Source organism: Mastomys coucha, unplaced genomic scaffold (assembly GCF_008632895.1).
Source record: "Mastomys coucha isolate ucsf_1 unplaced genomic scaffold, UCSF_Mcou_1 pScaffold12, whole genome shotgun sequence".
NCBI classification, from domain to species: Eukaryota; Metazoa; Chordata; class Mammalia; order Rodentia; family Muridae; genus Mastomys; species Mastomys coucha.
In genome coordinates, this window is record NW_022196894.1 from 58,003,426 (window position 1) to 58,021,007 (window position 17,582).

The following is a 17,582-nucleotide window of genomic DNA, read 5'->3' on the forward strand; positions in this document are numbered from 1 at the left end:
TCTATAATACTATTTATGTTACTTCCAGTTTAGAGGATACAACTTTAATGCAGTAGTTACTATTTTTGTGCAATAAGTAGTTTTCTGATAGAGTTTATTTGTAACCCAGAGCAAATAATGTACAGAACTAGATAATCACTCTGGAACCATTAAAAAAAAAAGAAAAAATAGTATCTTTCTACACTGGTTGTTATTCCTAATATCTCAACAGAATGGACTTCCTATTTATAACAAAGTCAAATTCTAGGTTGTATGTATAGAGTTAAATATTCCAAGAGGGCTGTGATAATCACCACAGACATCTCTAAACTTATCCATAGTTTGTCTGTGAAAATCATTTTTATTATCTTGAAGGATCCTTCATATTGTTTGTAAATTATCAAATTGCCCTAATTCAACTAACTTTTATAGTCACTAACTTCTTCTCTTTTAACAATTTATGAATGATCCTTACTGCAGGGCCACCAATTTTAGACCATTTATTTTCATGCAGATATTTTATGCTTTATTTATATTTACATACAACTTCAGACTTCTTACCATCATTTCATACAAATTGCTAAATTAACAAAATGAACTAGTGCCATGGCTACCTGATGCTTGTGTTTATACAAGATTGTCTGGAAACTAGTCATATCACACATGAGGGATAGTAAAATAAATTCGCTGTTTCATGTAGCCAAACAAGTTGACTTAATGAATTATTTTGTGTGCAATTGATTATTTTTATGAACATGAGCACCCCAAGAGATGCATCAACTCATTCAGACTATAAAGGAGAGTAATCCTTGAATAAATAGACCCCTGATGGCCAGTAGCCACCATAATTGATTATACTTGCTTAACTCACATGGGACACAAGCTTGGTTTTATATTCACTAGTAAGGAGATATATTTTAATCTCTGAAAATATATAACCTTGAAAGTTTTAAATAAAAATTGCTGATACCTTAAAAATACTGTGATTTTTAAATACAAGAGAAAATAGTGGCATATGAGAGACAGTCCAATACAAATCATGTTTCTGCTTAATCAGATGAAGTGATATGGGAAGCACCATTACTTTCATATTGATTCAAAGAGCAATGGGTAACAGAAAGATAGATTCAATCTGATTTATTCTGTCTTTACAGCACAGAGCTCTGCAGTCAGTTTAGAAGCAGGAAGCCTTCTCTATAGGGAGGTTTCCCTTTGGTTGCTCCGCAGAGGGAGGTAGTTGCCTTCTCATCAGCATCATCGACTCTGACTTAGTATGGAAGGTGGGGTAGGAGGTCAGACGGTGAATCCAACCTATTCATCCATGAAGGATTTTATATATAATCATTTGGTAAAAATGGACACACAGCAATGACATTTCATTTTGTGAATGTCCTTAATCAAGAAGGAAGGTTATAGAAAAATGAAAACTTGCTCTATATAAAATATCAGGCTTCAAAACTAAAATCTTAATAAAATTATGAGCAATGTGAAAGATATTTGCTAAAAACTAAGTATTAATCACATATCTGGCATTTATATTTATATCTATTACAATTAAATCCAAATTTTACTTGTATCATCTTGTGCTGTTCATGTAATTCTATAACATTCTATATTTAAATAGACAAGCATTAATGTTCAATTTGCTGTCTCTTAATGAAATCATAGGTTAAGAAACTTACTCTAAAGTACTCAGAAGAGTAGTCTGTAGAAGGCCGATAATTTATTACTCATTTGTATGATTATTTTGATATTTGAATACTCTCTTAAGTTTGCCAGGCAAAATCCCTAATCACTATAAAATTACAAATAACCATTTGTTACTGATAAAATTGTGATCATATTTTGTAACTTTGCATTGGAGAACAAACCCAATTTTATCCAAGTTTATTTTGGGGTACTAGTAAATTTATACTTGTATTTTTAATATATTACTACAAATTCAAGTTAAAAATTTTATTTGGTGATCTGGCCAGTTTTAGTTGATGGAATAGCTGGGAAATACTCCCAACTATGTTAAGCCAATTGAAACAAGCAATAAGTTTCAGATGTTGCCTATTTACTTTAGGTTTAAAAATCATTAAAATTCATTAAAACAAAGAAAATAAAAACTTAATCTAAGAGGTTAAGAATCTCCACAACTAAACTCTTGTATTTGATATAAATATCTGTAATGTTATAGTTCAACATGGCATGCTTCAGTAGAATGGTGCTTTAGTTTGGGGGATGTTCATATGTGTTTTATTTGTCTGAATCCAGCCAGGGCCTAGGATTGATGCTGACTTACATAAGTACTACAGGCATTAACTATTAAGGAAAATTCAGACTGGAATTACTGCAAACTTTGTAGTAAACTTGAATCTCAAACTACACACATGTTTAATTTCAATAGTTGATAGTTTTAGCATTAAAATATATCTGATGTCCTCATTCCTAAAAATCGTTTTCCTTCCAAATAGAAGGGCAAGTAAATAATTTCATGTTATTTTTAAAAGTCTTTGTATTTTCACAGGAGTAAGCTATATTGTTTCTAGGTAATTAATACCAATATTCCAAATGAGGGATACAGTCTAAAGATAAACTGCTGTGGAAAAGTATGGATTATAACTGTCACTTATGTGACATGTCACACTCACAGAAATAATGTTTCCCAAAAAATAAATATTTGTGATTGCATTTTGTCAGATAAAAAGTAATAAGTAAAACATATCAATAGTATTGCTTATAAACAAGAACATCTGAATGCTGTTCCTGAATGATTATTTCCTTCCTAGGTAAAATAATACGCCATACGCAAGTATTGCAAAAGTAAGCCTTTGTTGTTTCTCTTGCCTTCTCCCAACCTCCTACTTATCAGGCACAAAGCACCCTATGATCTGACCTCTATTTGTACTTTTAGAAAATGTTCTCTAGGCCATTACACCCTCATCTTACATATCAAATGAAAAATGTAATTGATAAAAACTGTACTCCATTTGAAGTCTGTGCAGAGTGTCTGCTAACAGGTGACATATTGATGCTCCTACTGTATCAGTGAGAGCACCCAGCCAGGTACTTCCTGGAAAACTTTTATGGCTGTTTGATACCTAGTATAAACTCAATTTAGAACATGCTGGTGATGTTTTTCTATATCTTTAAACATTGATAGCAGAGATCCAAAGAGATACATCTCATGGAAGATTGAGTGGACGAAAAGAAAATATTCAAATATTTTACATGCTTCTCATCATTTTTTTTCCTCACGTAGTATTTGCCTTCCTTTTTCCACTACACACTTATAAAGTCCTCTAAAAAGCGGACAGCAACTAGACTTTATGAATTGGATATTCATAACTTGGAATTTCAGATTTAACACTTGTTTGCCCAGTTCTTTCAGGAGAGAGAAATACTAACAGATAAGTGAGCATCTGTTCTACGGTTAATTTGAGAAAGTAAATGGTAGAGTTAAGAAAATAATATAGGGTAAGGTCGACCCATAGTTACTGGAGGAAAACGGGCTGATCATTGGTTACAGGTGTATAGAGTACAGCAAGTCATGACCTTTCTTTTAATCTGCTGTGGAAGAGAATCCACACATTGCCATTTAGTGAAAGATCTCCAAGAAGCAGTTAGGTCTGTGCCATGAAGCTTGACCTCCAATGGAGACTGCGCAAGTGGGAGCAATCAGGCAACTGCTGGGAAGGAACCCAAGTGCTGAGGTTGTATGAGCTTCGGGAAAGAATTCAAGAGACAGAAAGGATCAAAAGCCCCAGGGGACGCTGGTCCCAAGTCGTCTAATCAGGGCTCCCTAGAACTCAGAGTGTAGCAAGTCCAAAGGAGCTGACCTAGGGACAAAGTTACCTGCAGTAGTGGACGAGTGTACTCCGGGCACCCTCCTCCAACCCTGCTGTCTGTCCCTTACCTTGGTTGGAGACGTGACTGCAGTCGCCGGTCCAAGCCGTTAGCAGGGGCAAGAAGAAACCAAATTGCAAAAGAAATTCCCGGACTTCGCAGCCCCCCATGGCTCTGGCTCCTTCTCTTCTCCTCCTTAAAACGTAGTGGCAGCAGTAGCGCAGCCAGGTGTTCCTAGTAGCGTGGGGGTCCTGAACCAAGCTCTCTTCTTCTTCCTCCTCCTCTTCCTCCTCCACCCGGTCCGCAGGGGAAGTCCCGGGGCGCCCCCCGCGCGAGGCCCCGTGAGCAGGGCACGAGGGTCCAGGCTGCCCAGGTGCTGGAGCAGCTGCTTGTGGGGATAAGGCTGCCTGCGCCGCCCGGGAGCTCCTGGCGGCTGGAGGCAATGGGTATTGCATCCACCACCGTGTCCCGCTCGAGCGAGGACTATTCACTTGGGCCCAGGAGAGCGCGCGCGCAAGAGCGAGCTCCGGCTGTAGTTTGGGGGAGGGGATGGTGGACGGGGGAGGGTGCCTCCAGGCGGATACTGGGGGTGGGTGGGTAGGGATGTCCGGGCGGGTAGTGAAGGTGCAGTTCTGGGGTGCCTCTCTGGACCAAGTAGGCACTCACAGAGCCCAAAGCAGAGTAGGCACAGCAGATTGCAAGGGTAGCCTGGGCATCCAGAACTTTCCTGTGTCTGGTGTCTGGGAAACCCAGCGAAAGAGGCTCGGCGGGATCTCAAGTGGTCCCAGGGAGGGGCTGACTGAGCACTCAGCCTCTTGACTGAGTGGCCTGGGCTGAGTGTCACGTCGTGACCACCGACTCGGCGGCATCTGCGCCGCCCCCCTCAGCCGTAGCAGCGGTTTATTGGGTATCACTGAAGCTACCTTAGTCCCCCAAGCACTTGCGTCCCCCCTCCCCCATGTAACGATGTGCTGTCAGCTCTGGACACCACCTTTCCCTTGGAGACATTTCTGCTACCAGTGAAGGGTGAGGGTTGCAGGTCAGCGCTCCTGGCCCCCGGGGCACAGCTTGGCGAAGGTAGTGGTCAGTCCTGACGCGTCTGAGTACCAGCCTCCCAAACTTGGCCACCGAGGTTTGCGGCCACCTCTCCTGTTCTGAGTCCTTGGAAAGCATAGGGAGAGAAGAGGCTATAGAGAGGAGTCACTGCGCGCTGGAAGTCTCTTGGTGCCTGGCGCCTCGGCTTCCCCAGGTCTTAGCTTTCCGCATAAGGTGGTGACTTCGCCATGGAGGTCATTAGCATCGTCAGAGCAGCTTTGGTGCCGAGCTTCCACCGGCCTGGATAGTCCACTGTTCCACGGCGGCGTCGGGCTAGAAGCTGCGAGCAGTCCAAGGTCTGAGCCGTGCGTGGCCAAGTCCAAGGCAGCGCGCGGCGCCCGACCGGTGCGCTCTCCTTGCTGGAGATGCTCCTTCTCAGCACCCTCTGTCTCCCAGGTCCGGGCGCTCCTAAACGGGTTCACTGGCTACTTACTTGGTGGGACCCCGCCCTGGACCGAGGCACAGGACTAGCTTATGGGAAGGGGGGGTGCCACCTGCAGTCTCCAAGCTGTCGCCCTGCAGCCGACCGAGAGGGGTGCGTGGAGGGCAGGGCCCCAGAGCGCTGCTGAGCTCGGTGGAACCGGGCGATCTCCCGTCTGGCAGCAGCTGTGGCTCGGGTGCAGCCAAGTCGGCGCTAGAGGGGGTTAGTAGACAACAAAAATTCCTCCACTGCTCGCAGGTGGAAGAGTAGGCTAAACCTGCAGAAAAAGACAGAAGGGTATTTTCAGATTAAACTTACAATGTTTGTTAAGTCGTTTATCACAGGCGTTGGATTTTCTGTAATGCATTCGTTAAGGTCATCATAAGTAAGGGTTTTTGTTTGTTTGTTTTGTTTTTTGGGTTTTTTGTTTGTTTTGTTTTTGTTTTTGTTTTATATACCTTCAGAGCACTAGGAAGGGGATATTTGAAGGTTTTTTTGATGACACTGGAGAAAAGTGGAGCGAATATGTAAAGCATTGAGAGGAATTTTTCAAGTGGGTGGAGGGTTCAGGTATGGAATGTTGTGTCGGGAACCTTAAACAGAGTAGGTGTAGGGTCAACATTTTACCAGGAATGCTGCAGATGAAAAAAGGGTTTCCTCGGATTTCCATGCTGCTCAGTGCTGTTTGTGGCTCGGATCCTAGTTAAAGGATTTCAGTCCATTCCTTACAGTCAATCAGAAGGAAAGAGAGAGGAGCAAGAGAAGCCCAGAATCCAAAAGAGTAATGTAACATGCAAGTGAGAACCATAGTGTAATGACGCTTTCTGATTGGTGGCTACTTTCATGCTCATTATGAATTCATACACAGCTTGTTTTCGAAGATGTCCATGCCAATTTAAATGTATGCAAATCACAACTACAAAGATGGAGTTCCTTATATTCGTGTCTACAGTAGGGTAATCTGATTTCACTACTCATTTTTTCCTGTTACTGATATTAACTAATGACATAGGTACTTGTAAATTCAATTTAGCTTACTAACTCAGGTGCAAAATAAAAATCTACACGAGTACACCACACAGCATTCTGTCTAACTAATGTTTTCAGAGTGCTTACTGATTATGCTTATAATCAATTTAATGCTTATAATCAATCATAATTTATAATCAATTATGGATTGATTATAAATAAGAATTCTTTTGTACATATGCTCAGTAGAAAAATTATTATAAGTATCACATTTCTAAATGAACATCTAGACCCAAGTTTTCATGTTTTATTTGAATGATAAATTTGAAAGAGTTAATTTTAGACAATGAAACCGTGAGAAACTTTTCTTAAAATCATATTAGATGAAAGTGATTCTAATGAAAAGAAAATGAAGAAACGAACAAAGAAAAACACAAAGCTGTGGGTCATTTCCCAAATCATGCTCAATTTCACAGCATAATGCAGTGTATGAAACAGAAGTTTCAAAGTAACTCTAACACTTGATAAAACTGAACTTCTCTCCTCCTGTACCAATTGTTTATCTCCTCTGAATTATTTGTTTAAATAAGCCATGGTACAGGTTCACAGAATATGTATTGTATATACAGATGATGACTGTCTTATTAATTTTGAATTTTTAAGAAAATAATAACGACAGGATTAAGCATCTGTCATATATTTAGAAATACTTTGATACTCTCTCTTACATTTTTTTAGGAGAAAAACACATGACAGGATTTATCATGATCATTCATCATAGATAGTCTTAAGGAAATTCTTTCACTAGAAGAGTAAATTAAGCCATGTTTTGGATTATGGTTATTAATTCCAACTTTATAGTAACATTATTTAATAAATCAATTAGCCCATTTATATCCTTACAAAGTATATATACATGTATACATTCTAAAGTTTTTTTTCCATATACCCACTTTTCTTTTCTCAGGGAAAAGTTGAACAGTAAACTGTTTTGTATGAATAAAAGTAATTTGCTTCATAAACCTGCTTTGGAATACTCAGCCCTACACTAGGTGGAACGTCTCCATCAAATTCGTCCTCTTAGAGTTCAATAAATCCAGTGGAAGAAGAGGTAGAGTATAAAAGCCAGAGGGAAAGGAAGGCACCAAGGTAATAAGGCCCTCTCAAGCAATATGAGCAAAGCTCCTATGAACCCGCAGAGACTAAGGCACCATGCCATGCACGGGCCTCTGTGAGTAGATTATGGCTTCCAGTTCAGAGTTTTGATGAGCCTCCTGAGGGTCTTGCTTCTTGTGTCTTGTCTATGGTTCTTTTCCTTCTGTTGCTTTATCCAACTTCAATACAATGATTTTTTTTTGTTTTATCTTGTATTTTATTAGCACTTAAGAGCCTGTTTGCTTTCTAACAAGAGACAAAAAGAGTGTGGGCCCAAATGGGAGGGGAGGTGGTGAGGAGTAGAGGGAAGGGATACAATAATCATGATATATTTATGTGAGAAAAAAATCTATTTTTCAATAAAATAGAAAGAAGTAATAACTAGAAAAATACAGTATCGTATATGAGCTTGATGAAATTGCAGGAAGCAGAGATCCACTTCTATTTTGATTTTTTGGCAGTGTTTTATATTTGCTGACATGTGACAGTTTCAAAATTATAAGCTGCTCAAAGAACCAGATGCAATATTCATGTAGATTTATCTGCACTTGTCTATTTGAATCATACCCATATTCATAAAAGCATTCTTGTCCCATTTTTCAGAGCTATATTGTTCAGAATTCTTTTGTATTCCTTCAGAACATTGTTCTTCAAGATATATGGGATCGGATTTCAGGTAAGAAATGATTAAATTTTTATTAAGTGAAAGATATATGACAAAAAATTCCAGCCCAACGATTCACTTAGAGTAGAAATAACAGTCTTCCCAGTGCCTACTGCTATTTGCTTTGTAAAATGATGAAAAGAGTGGAGATTAAACCTGCAATTAATTCCTTCGAGGAAAAACAAGAAGGATTATACTGTTTAATCCTCAGTATGTTCCAAGGCTGGAGAAAGTCTCAAGTATGTTATTCTGGGAGAAAAGTAAATTAATTGATTTACACCAGTAATTTGCATTCTCTAAGGTCAAGAAAGAAGAAGCATAAATAAAGAGTTCTGATCCTTAAAGATGTCATGAAATATCTGGTCTTAAAGGATTAGGCTTGCACTGTACATATACACAATTAAGTCAGCGACCTGCTGAGAACAATAATATTTTCATGCCATCAAATTAAACATGTTAACTAAGGAAAGATTTGCTTGTATATGGTCTAGCATGTTAAAAGTGTAAGAAAAATTGAACAACTAATGTAAAAAAAATCTACAAATTCAAATATAGCTACTTGAGGCTTTCTTAGAAACTTTGTACATATTCTTAATGAGCAGAAAACTATCCTAATTTTTATACTGTATAAAAACAACATACTAAATATTAAGTCCAAATAGGTTTTCTGCTTTTTATATATTTTAAGATATGATATTAAATAAATTTGTATTAAATCAATGTCCTATAATTTTCGATAATGAATGTGTACTAATATAAATAAAGATTTGTGATTTCTTGCTTTATTAACCTGGAAAACTTTGTGTTTAACTACAGAATGATATCAAAGCCTAACTTTAAACATGTAAACTTCATTATGCTTCTAATACTATGGAATTGAACCATGAAGTATAATTGGATCTCATTATGAGTTTTTGCACTTAGGGTGAATAAAAACAATTTTTACAATGACTCCAAGTGAAAAGATGTACAAAATATGTAGTATGTATATATAGTAATTTATAATTTTCTGTTGGTAAAATTGTTGATAGTAGAAGTTTTCATTAGTCTTAGAAAAATAGAACAGTGGCATTCAAATGTTCTTTTTCTAATAGACATGAAGGTAGAAGTATTGGATTATTCTTAAAAAATCCATAAATATGTCAAATTTTACAAAAAAGGGTAAATATATAATTGCATTCAAGCACACATATAATGTGAGTATGACGGGTAACCCCTGTGATTCCATAATTTACTAGGCAGAGGAGGTATAATTGTATATTTAAGGCATAGTCCATGAGTTATGATCTAGGCTGTGCTACAGACTGAGGCTCTGTCTCAAATAATCAAATAAATACATCATTATTTAGAATCTTTTTTTTTTAATTTTGTGGTTTTTTGAGACAGGGTTTCTTTATGTAGCCCTGGCTGTCCTGGAACTCACTCTGTAGACTAGGCTGGCCTCAAACTCAGAAATCTACCTGCCTCTGCCTCCCAGGTGCAGGGAATAAAGGCGTGCACCACCACTGCCCGGCTAGAATCTTTTTTGTGGAGATGCTTTTGAAAATTTCTAATGGCCTTGGGAAAAATCACATGAGTGCAGAGTTAGGCAGTGATAAAATGAATATGTTTATCATATTAGTGATATAGTAATTCTACAAAACTTTCAATTATTTTATAATTACATTTGGAAACCTATAGTTAAATTCTGTGAAAACAAGCACATTATGGTTAGAATAATATGGAATTCCTCACATAAAGTGCATATATTAGACACATTAAAATGTCATTGGGATGCTATAGCTCATATGGAATATAACACTGTAACTAAAACTTCTTTTTCAGTTTTTCAAACTTAATGTACAAGAAAACATGTAGAGACTCAGAGCTACAACATGAACCCTGGTGACAAAAATTCTGAAATTTCAGAATTTCTTGTCCCAAGAAATTTGGAACAAGGTCCTGCTTGTGAGGTACATCTAGAGATCACTTTTCTTTGTCTAATATATTGTGTTCTTGGATTAATTATAGCAAATATGATTTGCATTGTTGATACTAAAATACCTAAAATGTATACTTTATAATTATTATTGAAATGATAATATTGCTAATAAACTTATGCTTAAGTATCTGTTATTGTAAAATCTAGCTTTGTTATTTCCTAAGACAGGTCACAAAGCTTTTCAGTGTGGAAAGACCACAAGACAGAGCAAAAGTATATTTTATTACATTTCTATTTGACTACTTGAATGTAAACTGAGAACATTATTCCTGCTATGTGTTTTACAATGAAAATAAATCACATGACTTTAACTGTAGAAATATTATTTCATTACTTTTGCTTTTTCAATCAACGATTGCCTGTTTGACATTTAGAAAATGTTAGTTAATGATATTTACTTTTATTCAATGAAAACAAAGTTGCTTTGACACAGCTGGTCATTCTGGAGCATGAAAGATAAACTAAATGACTTGTTACCTAGAAGATGGAATAAATTTACATCTTATCACTTAAAATCCTTTACATGATTTATGCAAATTATTTTGTGGATAGCATTGTAAATGCTACTTAGTTGAATCTATTTGAATAAGTCCACAATTGTGTAGCTTTTAATACAATATTTCATGTAGACAAATGGGCCTATATAAGGCAATAAACCTCACTACATAAAGAGTGTGTTAACTCACTAAAATAAGTAGTTAGAGTGAAGAGGAAGGTATGGGTCCTTTACTGTGAGGTTAAAAATTTTGATCTGAGTTGGATTAATCCATATTCCTGTGTTCGATTTAGAAACTCAATCACAGAGATTTTTGTATATTTTTCTGTGACTTTTGGTAGCAATGCAAGAGAGAATATTGCTTGAAAACCAAGTGCAGAAGTAGAAAACCATTCTAGAGTTAATGCTTTCATTGAAAGACACAAATATATTGTGTAACTATTATGTATGAATACATATATTTCTCTTTTACTAATAGAAAAGCAAAGTTTCTGAATGAAGCATGTGTATGCTTCCTCTAATTTTATAACACTGTCAGAGAAACATGTCAAGAAGCTAAGACACCAGGTGTTTTCGCTAATGTGTGCCTTTTCCTCTATATGCATTTCTTCTTGTGATTTTTCTTTGAATCTTTTTCTTGTTTGGTTGTTTTGTCACATTCAGATTTGTTTTGTTTTTATTTATCTTATTGCACTGTATTTTATTATTATTCCTTAGATGCTTGCTTATTTTCTGAGGAGAAAAAAGAAAGGGTGTGGATCCTAATGGCAGGACAGAGGGGAAGAACCTAGAGGAGTTGGGAGTGAAAGGAAAAACTGTTATCAGCATATGTTTGAAAATTATCTATTTTCAATAAAAGGAAAAACCTGGTCAAATACAATGTCCTTTTTGACATTTTATAGGATTTATGAAATGAGATAGAAGTTGATCTCTCAAATAGAGCCTTAATAATATCTTAAAATATTAATTCAATTATGTACACATTATTTACCTAATGTGCCTTCTTTTGTATGTCATAGTTTTGAAACAATCCAGGAGTCACAATACCACATGCTCTGTATGCCAACTGTGCATTAAAACCACAGTGTCAGTAGACTCAGTAACCATAGTAAAGGTCCCAAAATTAATGCTTCCCGAGAGATTCCAAAGAGGCATATCTGTCTTATCTTATGTTAACACTTTGTTCTGGGTTTGTTTTGTCTTTCATCCCTGTGATTTTTTTTTTAAAACAGATAAAAGAAAAAAATCACCTTTTGTCATGGCCATATTGTTTTAAATAAAAAATTGCATAAGAAAGTCAGCAGATCCGTTTATCACCCATCACTTATATCACCCTAAAGTACTCCCTTTGGTAGCATGGGAAAAACTTAATTTGTCCTTAGGTTCAAAGTTAGGAAATAATTAATACTATTTTACAAGTTGCCCGGTTTCTCAGGTATTAGATGTGAAATAGTCGCCATGGCCTAGGAATTCTGACTTTTGTTACTACGCTGTCTCCTCAGTCTCACAATATTCACCAAAATATAAAAATTCTGCACATACATAGTTGAAGTGTATTTGCCCATTTATGGATTTATAAAACTTAGTAAATCTGATCTAATTAAATTCCCATTGCAGAATTTTTCGGTGAATCACTTTCACTGTTTAAATTCCCAAATGGCCTTGTCCTTATTTGAACTGGCCCATCATTGGCACAATGGTGACTTTCATGGCATTATTTTTATTTTTCGTGAAGGGTTTCTTTTAAGTAGAAGCTGTCTTCTGAAGTCTGAACTCATCCTTACTCATCTGTTCTGTTCTCTGCTCCATCTGCAGTCTCTTTTCAAGTACCAGCATAAATGGTAAACAAAGCAGTGCTTGCTCACACAGAACTTACATGGACTCAGTACTTGCTGTGCATCTCATACTGCTGGAAACATATTGTACACGCTAACTTATCTACAGCCATGTCTGTAGCTTCATTTTCCCCATCTCAGAAACATTTCTAAAACGTATGAGTGGTAGTGTAATGGCAACCAAAGCACTAGTTTAATTTTTTATTAATGAAATTTATTCTTTGAAAGTTTCACACATGTACATATGTATCATGTATTACATATGTATCATAATTATGTTTACATAATTATGTAAAATTCATTCGGCTGCTTTCATATCTTCACACCCTATTTCTGCCCCCTACCCCCTGACAATCCGTCCTCATTGTTCCTATACACCCTTTCCTCATAGTCACGCCTTATTTTTGTTTTGTGGGCCACTGGGTCTAACAAGGGGCATCTGAATGCCCATTTGTATGGGTTGGAGTTCTTTCTTGTGGGCATAGAATAACCTTTGCAATCATGAACTCATAACAGATATGGTTTCTTGTGCTGGACAAGCACAAAACTAAGCTTGGTCAGTGGTGTGGGAGGGGACCAAAGGACTCTGTCTTTCCCAGCTAACCTGCAGGCTACTGAGGGTTTCTAAGACAGAGTAAGTCATTTTTTTTAGTTGAAATCAACATTTTGAAGAGTCCCCATCTATTTTTTTTAATTTAATGAAGCTAGAGGATAATCAAGAGAAAGAAGTTTACACCGTTGTACTGTAGGGAAACAATGTCGAATCAATCTGGTATGCGATAGAAGTGAGAAATGGATATATTTCTTATGTATGGTTACTGCAGTGAGGACAGGACTGTCTAATAATCTACCCACTGGTCTGTGCTACCTTGTTAGTGCTATAAATGAACCAAGTACCATACTATAAAGGCTATAATTCACGCTTTAAAAATCTAGTCAAGGCATAAATTAATATACAGTCGGATGACATAATTATGTTTACCAGTCTTTTCTCTGGGGTATCTTTTACAGTAGAAATACTTTTAGCTGTTTCAAATCAGAATTCTAGAACTTGCTATTCATTATTTTCATAAAGTCAGCATAGGTCACTCAGAAATACCCTATATATAAAAGATATCCATTAATTCTTTATTCTCAAATAAAGATATGATGATGTTGGTGAATAATGGAAGTATAGAATATTGATTATATTTTCATAAAATTGGAAAAATTAACCATGAACCTTACACATAATAGAAATGTATCTTGTATCATTAAATTTTATAGGCCATCTGATATATATCTATATATCTATATATGTATATATGTGTGTCACTATATATATTAATTTTAATAAGTGTATCAATGATCTTATTAAAAGAATTTTTATTTTTAAGGCCAGACTTGATGTTGTCAATTGTTTGTTAACTAAGCAAATGTTAACTACTCTGCACCCAGTGTAATAATAACAATATCAGTAGTGAGTTATCCAAATTCACAGTGGAAAATTTCCTCAGAGCTTTAGCCAGACAGAACAAAATAGTTTCAATGAAATGCTAAAAATAGATGCATGAGTCTACTTAACCAAGAAAGATTTGAAAGTCAGCAATTAAGGTCTTGTGTGTGTGTCAGTCTCTTATGAAAATGAGCATCTTTATCACATAGCTAAAGACATTTAGGTAGCATGACTTTTGCTGTTGTCACAATTTAGACCATGTCTTTCTCTTTAAGGCTTCTTCATTCCTCCTTCGAGAACTATCTCTGCAACCTATTCTGGCTTGGAAATTATAATCACTCTGCTCCAAGAATTATATACATAAAAGATGTGAATCATCATACACCTGTTTTAAAATTATTCTTTCGGTTTTGTAAGCATAAGAATGATATAACAATACTAAAGAATTTAATAAAGAATTGAAAAAATCACCTATCTCTATAAAAATATAGACAGTATAAATAAAATACTATGTAAATATAGAAAATAATGGTATCAATAAGAATAGAGATAAACATCTCTATTGTGCTACTATGAAATCATTAGTGTGTTTAAAATATTTTTAGCTAACCCACTCAAATATGTATACTCATGGTATTTAACATAAAATATATGTCTAAGACTACCTTGATTTCAATATTTTCATAAGTCATTTGAGTGTATAGAACTTTGAATTTTGGTGCATAGAGGTTTTATGATATAATTTTAAAGTAATCTCGGAATGTAAGCAGGTAAGGAGGTGGTGCTTTTAGGGCTATTATGCCTTTTGAGGTCTTCACAATTTGTCAAAAAATGTTCAGCCTTTTCAACATCAGCATATAATACCATTAGTGCATAATTGAAACATGATGAAATGAGTGTTTGAGGCTATTATTTTAATTTTTTTAACTTTTTACCTTTATTTGATGGGGAAAAAAAAGACATCATTTTTTTTCTGAAGAAATGGCATTAATTTGAAACTAGAGTAAGAAAAAGTATGAATGAATTCCTAACCTAAATATTGTAGGTAAAATCATAAACAGATTTGAACTTATTTATTTTACTCTAAATAGTTCCTTTCTATGCCATATTTTTCCTTGAGACATATAATTGAGTTGTTCAATTAGATTAGTATTTTGTGGTAACAGGACCAAGGGGGTGGGGTGGGGAAGAGACAGAGTCACATGACATATCCTCAGAAATCCTACTCTGGAGACCAGTATCAGGGTAGAGATCTAAGTTTATCACTGAGAACATAAGCTTATATACAGTATTTGAGCCAACCCTAAAACCCTAAGTCCTTGGCCAATTGTATCTCCCCACATGGCACTCCAAAAAAGCCAAACGTCAATTGAGGTAACTTATAAGGAGACTGCAGAGTATGGTCATCGGTGCGAACTTCTGTGAAGATGGTGGAAGCAGTCACCACCCTGGCCTCTGGTCCTCTTCTTCTGTATCACCAGTGTGGTGTGTGGGGAGTCAATTTAGATCTGATGTGTGTACAGAATATCAGGATTCTTCTTCAGGGAACTGCAGGAGCCTGTGGTACCTCACTCTCCATCCTACGGTTTTCCTCCACAAGGTTGACTTCCAAATCTTCCACAGAATTTGCCTTTTATAACAAATAGTTATCTTTTTTTGCATATGTAAAATATAAGTACTCAGGCCTCTTTTTACATCATTTCATCAACAGCTACATTAGGACATATCAATATAAATAATATACATTCAAACCTATGTATCTTTCAGAGTAAACTGCCAGGATCACACAGAAGGGCTAAGTGCTTCACTGTTCCCTCAGTGATTTGATATTCAGCTGACAACAAACACTTTCTGGAAAAATTCATCTGTCATTACTTATTCATGTGGCTTTTAACATCGTCTGTAATGTAGTGGCATAAAGACACCATTTCATTACACACATGGACTCTGTAGGTCAGACAAGTCACAAAAGAGATCAGGGCTTGTCTCTCCTCCAAGGGCAGAGGCCTCAGCTCAGAAAACTTAACAGTCTGTGGGGCTCAAACTATATGAAGGCATTTTGATTGTGTATCTGGCAGCTGATATTGGCTGGGATCTCAGCTGGGACCATCAACAGTAACTTCATATTCTGTGTGGTTCTATTTGTCTCTTCCCAACATTGTTAACTTACAAATCTCTGTTCTTCCTTCACCACTAGTTAGAAGAGAATCCACGCATTTTCCCAGGTTTTCAAACTTTCTAATAGTGTGACCCTTCAATACACTTAAATACCTCATGTTGTGGTAACCCCCAATCATAACATTATTTTCATTGCTACTTCATAACCATTTTTTCTATTGTTATGAAATATAATGTAAATATTTTCAGAGAGAGAGATTTTTCAAAGAGGTCACAACTCACAGGTTGAGAACCACTGCATTAACCCTAACAGCTAAGCCAATGAATACCCATTGCATTGATTACAAAGCACCAAATTTGGCAAGAGACTTTGTGTCAAGTTATTGCAATGTGATTGTCTGAAAGTTAAATTTCTGCTAATTATTTTCTCACCATTTCCTTTTAAAGTCAGTAATGCTTTTAGAAACATAGGAACATGTCTAGGTGGTGACTGCTTAATATGTATTCAATAAAACACTTTGTATCAGAGTTGATGTAGAAAATATTGAATGTACCATGATAAGTACTTGGCATTAAAATTGTGCTTGTTCTTAGGGCATAAACCATTGGTGTTATGTTCAGGGAATTTCCCCTGTGCCCATACATTAGAGACTCTTCCCCACTTTCTTCTCTATTTGTTTCAGTGTATCTGGTTTTATGTGGAGGTCCTTGATCCACTTGGACTTGAGATTTGTACAAGGGAGTGAGAATTGATCAATTTGCATTCTTCTATATGCTTATCGCCAGTTGAACCAGCACCATTTGTTGAAAATGCTGTCTTTTTTCTACTGAATGGTTTTAGCTCCTTTGTCAAAGATCAAATGACCATAGGTGTGTGGGTTCATTTCTGGGTCTTCAATTCTATTCCATTGATCTTCCTGTCTGTCTCGGTATGAATACCATACAGTTTTTATCATAATTGTTCTGTAATACAGATTGAGGTAAGGGAAAGTGATTCCATCAGGAGTTCTTTTATTGTTGAGAATAGTTTTCACTATCCTGGGTTTATTGTTATCCCAAATGATTTTGTAAATCGCTCTTTCTAATTCTATGAAGAATTGATTTGGAATTTTGATGGAGATTGTATTGAATCTGTAGATTGCCCTTGTAAGATGGCCAATTTTACTATAATAATCCTGCCAATCCATGACCATGGGAGATGTTTCCATTTTCTGAGGCCTTCTTCTATTTCTTTCTTTAGAAACTTGAAGTTCTTGTCAAACAGAACTTTCACTTGCTTGGTTAGAGTTACACCAAGATACTTTATATTATTTGTGACTGTTGTGAAGGGTATCTTTTCCCTAATTTTTTTCTCAGCCCATTTATCCTTTGAGTAGAGGATGGCTACTGATTTGTTAGAGTTAACTTTATATCCAGTACTGGATATATACCCAAAAAATGATCCAACATATAACAAGGAGACATATTCCACCATGTTTATAGCAGCTTTATTTATAATAGCCAGAAGCTGGAAACAACCCAAATGTGCCACAACAAAAGAATGGATACAGAAAATGTGGTACATTTACACAATGGAGTACTACTCAGCTATTAAAAACGGTGA

At 36.3% G+C, this 17,582-nt stretch overlaps 1 protein-coding gene across 3 annotated transcripts in view; it reads right to left on the bottom strand.

Annotated features, from left to right (window-relative positions):
* Positions 1 to 5,517, bottom strand: part of Epha6 (EPH receptor A6) — a 922,972-nt gene extending 917,455 nt beyond the window's left edge. For 2 of the 3 annotated variants that reach the window (XM_031364192.1, XM_031364197.1), the window contains exon 1: positions 3,881 to 5,517. In XM_031364192.1, coding sequence (XP_031220052.1) covers positions 3,881 to 4,265 — 385 coding nt within the window. In that variant the 5' untranslated portion in view covers positions 4,266 to 5,517. The remainder of the gene's footprint in view (positions 1 to 3,880) is intronic. The other variant, XM_031364193.1, reaches the window with a different exon arrangement.
* Between the last annotated feature and the right edge of the window lie 12,065 nt (positions 5,518 to 17,582).